The sequence below is a fragment of the Grammomys surdaster genome, unplaced genomic scaffold, assembly GCF_004785775.1.
Source record: "Grammomys surdaster isolate TR1022 unplaced genomic scaffold, NIH_TR_1.0 66, whole genome shotgun sequence".
Classification (NCBI taxonomy): domain Eukaryota; kingdom Metazoa; phylum Chordata; class Mammalia; order Rodentia; family Muridae; genus Grammomys; species Grammomys surdaster.
Window position 1 is genome coordinate 6,307,748 of NW_021604568.1, and position 6,511 is coordinate 6,314,258.

The window sequence follows — 6,511 nt, forward strand, 5'->3', positions numbered from 1 at the left end:
CCTCCTCCTCTCCTCCTCCTCTTCCTCCTCTTCTTCTCCTCTTCCTCCTCTTCTTCCTCCTCCTCCTTGTCCTTCTCTTCCTCCTCTTCTTCCTCCTCTTCTTCCTCCTCTTCTTTCTCCTTCTTCTTCTTCTTCTATTTTTTCTCTTTGACATGCTGGGTATTGAGCCTGGAGGCATGCTAGCCAAGGATGACCACTGAGCTGCATCCCCAGCCCAGTTTCTGTTTTCTTTCTTTCCCCTTTTGTATTTTTCTAGAACACATGTGGTGTAAGGACTGGGTATCTTAGATGCTGCTGACACCGTTGTCTGTAACAGCCATATTTTGTTGGCAGATGGAGGCTCTCCACAGCAGCCCCTGTGAAAGGGCTTGCAGAGTGCCGTGTGTGCCCATGTCTCTACTCTGCTCTACTCCTTGCTCTGCCGTGCTTTCCAAGCAGATGAACCAGTGTGTCTATCTACCTGGTCTCCGACTGAGGGACGCCAAGAGCTTGTCTAGACAGAATAGCTACTGTATGAGGGATAGGTACTAAGCCAGGCACTGGTCTCAGAACTTGTTCAGTAGCTCATTTAATTCTCATTACGTTCCATGAAGTAGGTGGCAGGATTATCCCATTCTCCACATTAGGAAAACTGAGGTTTGGAAGGGTTAAAGACCACTCTTAAGGTCGGTCACACATACGCCTACAGCTTCAGGAATCCAGTCAGGCAGTGTGGATCCAGGGCTGGCTTTCTTGGCCTCTTCTCAGCATCACTTCTGAGATACCATCCACAAGGATGAAGAAGGGAGACCGAAGGGCCAGGCTGCAGGAGGGGACTTCCTCCTGTATCAGTCCTTGGAGCTGGTGACCTGATGTGTCACCTGCCAGGCAGGCTTCTTGTGTCTACTTCCTTTTTTTTTTTTTTTTTGGTTTTTCGAGACAGGGTTTCTCTGTGTAGTCCTGGCTGTCCTGGAACTCACTCTGTAGATCAGGCTGGGCTCAAACTCAGAAATCCGCCTGCCTCTGCCTCCCAAGTGCTGGGATTAAAGGTGTGCGTCACCACCACCTGGCTTGTGTCTACTTCTTTTTGTGTGTGTGTGTGTCTACTTCCTAATGTCCAGAAACTTCTGTCGTCTAGGGAACTCATCCAGGGCATCTGTGTGAAGGACAGGAACCAAAATGAGCTTGGCTGTTCTCAGGTAAGCAGGGGGAGAGACTTCCCCCTTTGACCCTGTCCCTCCTAGATGGGCTCACACATGCCCCGGGTGCCATTACAGGTTTGGCATCCCTCCCCCCGCCCCCCATTTAGTTGTTCAGACAGGTTTCCCAAATTGTTTCAGGCAGGCGAGTTGGGTGGGTCCATCCATCCCCTCTACCTGCTCAGACTTGGCCATGCTCCCCCTCACCTCTGTAGCCCACAAACTCTGGATAAGTGACCCCTGACAGCTCTTCTCTGCCCCCAGAGAGCTGCGGCTGTGGGCATCACACAAGTGGTTATTTCTCGGATCACCATGGCAGCCCCTGGAATGAGTAAGATGGGGAACACCTCCTGTGTTGCGGGGACCCTTGACTACCTGGTCGAGGCTTTGGTCATCTCAGCTTTCAAGTGGCATACTTTCTCAAGCTTTCTGTGAGAGCTGACAGCCCCGGGGATCCACACACGTTCCTCCCATTTCTATCAGTTCATCTAATTTGGGGAAGTGAGTTAACCTCATTTAGCTAGTGATACTGAGCAATAGTGGGAGGTACCTGGGATACAGTGGCAGAGACAATGGCCCGCCCTGGATCTCAGCAGGGTCGTATTGCAGAGTAGGTTACAAATGTGTTTGTGTGAGCCTGCAAAGTAGTTTTCATCTTGAGAAGGATGCTTCGGGTACAGGGGTGTGTGTCTGCCTTCTGTCGGTAAACACATTTTCGGGAAGTGTACTTTCTCTGGGATTTGGGGGAGAGTCTGTGTAGTGGTGCCTGTGCAGTCTCTGTTTTTCTCCCAATGGCAAGTATTTTCTGCAGAGTCTTGGGGGGACGGCAGGCCCCTCAGGCTGTGATCTGCCTGCAGTTGTGAGTTTGGGGAGTGTGACTTCTCTCTTGGCTGTTTGTCTCTTCCAGTCCTGTTGCCAGTCATCATGGAGAGGCTGGAGAAACTGCCCCTGATGAAGGTAGGTCATGCTCCCTGCCTAACTCCCTAGAAATTGGCTTTCCCCTCCTTCCCAGTAGCTACCACCTCATCTTACTCAAGCAGAGCCTGTGCCAGCCTTTACCGGCCTCTATTTCAGATATGAAAGCAGGCTTCCTGACCTTGTCTGCAGAGAGCCAGGGGAACACCTTTCCCCTTCAGGGCAGCAGATCTAGCCTCTAGCTTCTTCTGGCGGGGTAGGTGCAGGGGGTGCTCTGCGGCATCTAAGTCCCTCGTGGGCGTCTTTCTCTGTTTTTTTCTCCCCTCTGAGCAGAAGGTGAAAGTGCTGCATGCTCCACTGCAGGTCGTGCTGTGTGGCTGCTTGTGAGTATATCCTCTTGATGTGTGAGCTCTCTGCTGGCTGTGACACCCAGATGTGTGAACTGGGGTTCTTCCCAGGGTCCCCTGTCCCTCAGGTCTAGGGCAGGTTTAGAGAAGTAAGAATGAGGAGGCAGAGATTGGTTGGGGCTCTCAGCATCTCAGCCTCACAGACGGAAAAAAATGGCACGCTGTGTTCTTAGCAGTTTGTCATTGACTGGGATGTCATTGATTGTGTCCTGCTGGTGATAGTTCTTTTCCCTGTGTGGCACAGGCCCCTGTGACCTTGGTCTGCTCTCTACTCTCCTTAGTTATGTCAGTCATTTAGTTACATTTCCTCAGTCACACCCTTATTCTTTCCCCATTTGACTGCAGGTGTGAAGCAGAGGTTGGAGTGAGGGGAGAGGGGACACAGATTTCTATCACCAAGTCATGATGAGGTTTCTACATGATAGCTCAGTGGCAGAATGCTTGCCTAGTGTGCACCTGACCCTGGGTTCAATTCCCAGCCAGGGCGGTGGCACACAGGGATGTCATCCCAGCAGAAGCAGGAGCAGGAGGATCAGTAGCTCAGGACCATCCTCAGCCAGCCCCTGCCCCTAGTCTACACGATGACCCTGTCTCTACAGGACATAGAGAAGGGCTGGAGGGAAGGTAGGTCAGGTGTGTGGGCTCAGGGACAGGGTGTGGGCAGGCCTCTGGGACATGTCCCTAACACTCCTCTCCTTTCTTACAGCCTCCTCATCATGGTGCCAGTGGCCTGTGGGCTCTTCCCTCAGGAATGGTATCAGCCAATTGTTGCCTGCTTTGCTTTATCAGACACTCCAATACTGACCTGCTTTGGGGCGTGGGGGGTGAGCGGGAAAGTTGATGCTTCCAAGTGCATCTGCCTAAATTCTGGCCTTCTAACTCGGGGCAAATGGGACACCAGCCAGGACTCTGAGGCATTGGGAGAGAAACCAGGAGTAAGCGTTCTCACCCAATGTCTTAGAGACATGGTGGGGAACGACAGGAGGCATCTTGTCCTGCTGGCTGTGCGTTAGCAAGGCCACTTCTGCCCAGATCTGGCCTTTAAAGTTGAATGAAGCATTTATTCTGCTTATTATGGCTCATGATTGGGTCTGTGCATGGGCTTGTACCTCCGCTTACTCTGTGTTTCCTAGAAGGAAGTGTGGGGGAAGAGATGAGGGAGTGGGGCCATCAGCCTGGGGTCAGCTGGAGGCTGGTTCCAGGACACAGGTGTAGCTGTGCATGAGCTGAGATGGTAGCAGTCATTCCACCCTCTGTGCGGGATCATGGCCATCTGCCAGGGACCTCCCGAGTCCTGAGCACTATGCTTTCAGACTCATGGAAAACACAGGTGTTAAAGCCAGGGACTATAGTCCATCTAGGTGATGTGACATTTATTCTGATACAGAGACTGGTAATAATTTTGGCTGTAAAGATCAGGAATTGAACTTGTAATCCCACACTGGGGATAGGGCCAGGGGTTGAAGTAGGAGGATCAAGAGTCCAGGCTAGGGGCTGGAGAGATAGCTTAGTGGTTAAGAGCACTGCCTGCTCTTCCAGAGGTCCTGAGTTCAATTCCCAGCAACCACATGGTGGCTCACAACCATCTGTAATGAGATCTTCTGGCCTGTAGGAATACATGCAGGCAGAACACTGTATGTATGTATGTATGTATGTATGTATAAATAACTAAATAACTAAATAAATCTATCTTTAAAAAAAGTTCAAGGCCAGACTGGGATATATGGACCCTAGCAAACAAAAGCAGTAAAAAAAAATTTTTTTTTTTTTTACAACCCTGTCTCATAAAACTTAAGAAAAGGTCTGGGAGATGGCTCAGTTGGTAAAGTACTTGCCATGCAAACCCTAGAATCTGAGTTAGATCACCCAGAATCCATGTAAAAGAGCTGGGTGTAGTAGTGTGTGCTTCTAACCCCAGTGTCAGGGAGGCATGGGCGGGTATATCCCTGAAGCTCACTGACTGACTAGCCTAGCTAGATTGGTGAGTTCCAGGTTCAGTAAGAAACCTTGCCCCCCCCCCAATAAAATGGAGGACAACTGAGAAAGGCGCCTGATGGCGATCTCTGGCCTCACCCATACACGCACACATACACATGCATGCACACACACAAAATGGGGTGGGTGGTATTTTAAAAAATTAGAATGGACTCTCCTAGTTTCATTCTGTTGCTAGGGCAAACACTGTGACTAAGAGCTACTTAGGGGAAGAAGGATTTGTTTTATTTGTGTGTTTGTGTCTCTGTGTGCTGGCGTTTGCAACAGCCAGGAGAGGGCCTTGGATCCCTTGAGTTGAGAGCGGGTTTGAACTCCTGACATGGGTGCTGGATTTGGATTAGCATCCTCTGGAAGCCATCTCTCCAACCCTAACTTTGTTATTCTTGTTTTGTTCATGGAAAGCAGTAGAGACTGTCCAATGTGGCTATGTTGGAAAGAGGGTCAAAGATGCAGCAGCCCCTCGAGGGTCCTGAAGTGACAGTAGAGTTTAGAGGGCCAAGGACCTCTAAGCAGACTTGGTATCATCCTGGAGGACTGTGTGAAATCTTTCTGAGAGACAATTCCCTTGGGGGGGGGGATTTATTTGGCTAGTACATCTGTGGCAGGGCAGGGTGGGGCAGAGCAGGGCAGCAAAGCAGGAATTCAAGCAGGTGCTTGAGGCAGAAGCCATGGAGGCATGGTGCTTGGTGGCTTGTCTACACAGGCTCATACTTAGCTTTCTCAGAGAGCCCAAGGGACCTGCCTAGGGAATGGTGCCGCCCAGCCTGGATACTCCCAGATCAGCCAATAACCAAGACAATTCCTCACAGACACACCTACAGATCATCTTGATAAAGACAGTTACTCAGTTGAGACTCACTTTCCGGGTGACTCTAGGCTATGTCAGGTTGACAGTTAATGCTAACTAGGATGGACTTCTTAGAGGTGATATGTGGGTGGGTTTTTTTCTCAGGGTAAATTGCTGATTGTCTTAGTAGCATCCTCATAATCCACTTCTGGTTTTCCTTTCAGCAAATTACCAGTTTCCTATCTAGAGCCAGAGCTGCAGGACACCATCAAGGCCAAGTATGGAGAACAAGTCCTCTTTGCCTACTTTAATAAGGGTCTCTAAGTGCTCCGTGCCTACAAGGACTGATTCGTAAGCTGTGTGGACCAGCTTTTCCCTGCCAGCTGTTCATACCTGTGTCTACATTCCTCTTTGCAGTAAGGTCTGAAAGCCAGGCTACATGGGGAAATAGAGTGTGGGGGGATGGTTCCTGTTTCTATATAAGCACCTAATTTACTGGACTCCAGAGGACACAAATTAAAAAGGAGATCAAGGTGGTTGGGGGTATAGCTTGGTTGGAAGTGTTTGCCACCATTCACAATGTTCTGGATTCAATTCTTTGTATCATATGATTCAGACATAGTTTTCTATGCTTGTGATCCCTGTACTTAAGAGGTAGATGCAGGAGGATTAGAAGTTCAAAGTCAGGCAGTAGTAGTATACACCTTTAACCTCAGGAGGCAAAGGCAGGCTGATCTCTGAGTTTGAGGCCAGCCTGGTGTACAGAGCTAATTCCAGAATAGCCAGGGCTACACAGAGAAATCTTGTCTCAAACAAACAAAACCCTAAAAGTTCAAAGTTAGCCTTAGCTACATAGGGAATACCAGGATAGCCTGAGTTAGAGCCTGACTCAAAAATGTGAACGAGGGAACAATGACAAAGTATTCTGTCTGCTTTGTCCTTGACCCTGTCCCTTGGGACCAGAAGCTGAGGCCTTCTCAGCAGAGGTCGCTGGTGTCTGGGAGATGCTCACACAGTTTAGAGTAATTAGAAAGCATGTGATTCTTGTCCAGTCAGGACAGAAGATACACCAATCCCTTCCTCTTCTCCTGCTTCACCCTTCCCAAGCAAGGGAAATGTTTAACTGTGTGAGTCTTTAAAAAGCTTTTTATCACCCGACAGTGGTGGCACATGCCTTTAGTCCTAGAACTTGGGAGGCAGAGGCAGGCAGATTTCTGAGTTCGAGGCCA

At 49.6% G+C, this 6,511-nt stretch overlaps 1 protein-coding gene across 3 annotated transcripts in view; it reads left to right on the plus strand.

Annotated features, from left to right (window-relative positions):
* Sfxn2 (sideroflexin 2) overlaps positions 1 to 6,030 on the plus strand; it is a 20,510-nt gene extending 14,480 nt beyond the window's left edge. For 2 of the 3 annotated variants that reach the window (XM_028775899.1, XM_028775895.1), the window contains 5 exons: positions 1,118 to 1,178; positions 1,443 to 1,509; positions 2,086 to 2,135; positions 2,427 to 2,476; positions 3,207 to 3,980. In XM_028775899.1, coding sequence (XP_028631732.1) covers positions 1,118 to 1,178; positions 1,443 to 1,509; positions 2,086 to 2,135; positions 2,427 to 2,476; positions 3,207 to 3,513 — 535 coding nt within the window. In that variant the 3' untranslated portion in view covers positions 3,514 to 3,980. Of the gene's footprint in view, positions 1 to 1,117; positions 1,179 to 1,442; positions 1,510 to 2,085; positions 2,136 to 2,426; positions 2,477 to 3,206; positions 3,981 to 5,506 lie in introns of those variants that run through there. The other variant, XM_028775903.1, reaches the window with a different exon arrangement.
* Positions 6,031 to 6,511: the final 481 nt, after the last annotated feature.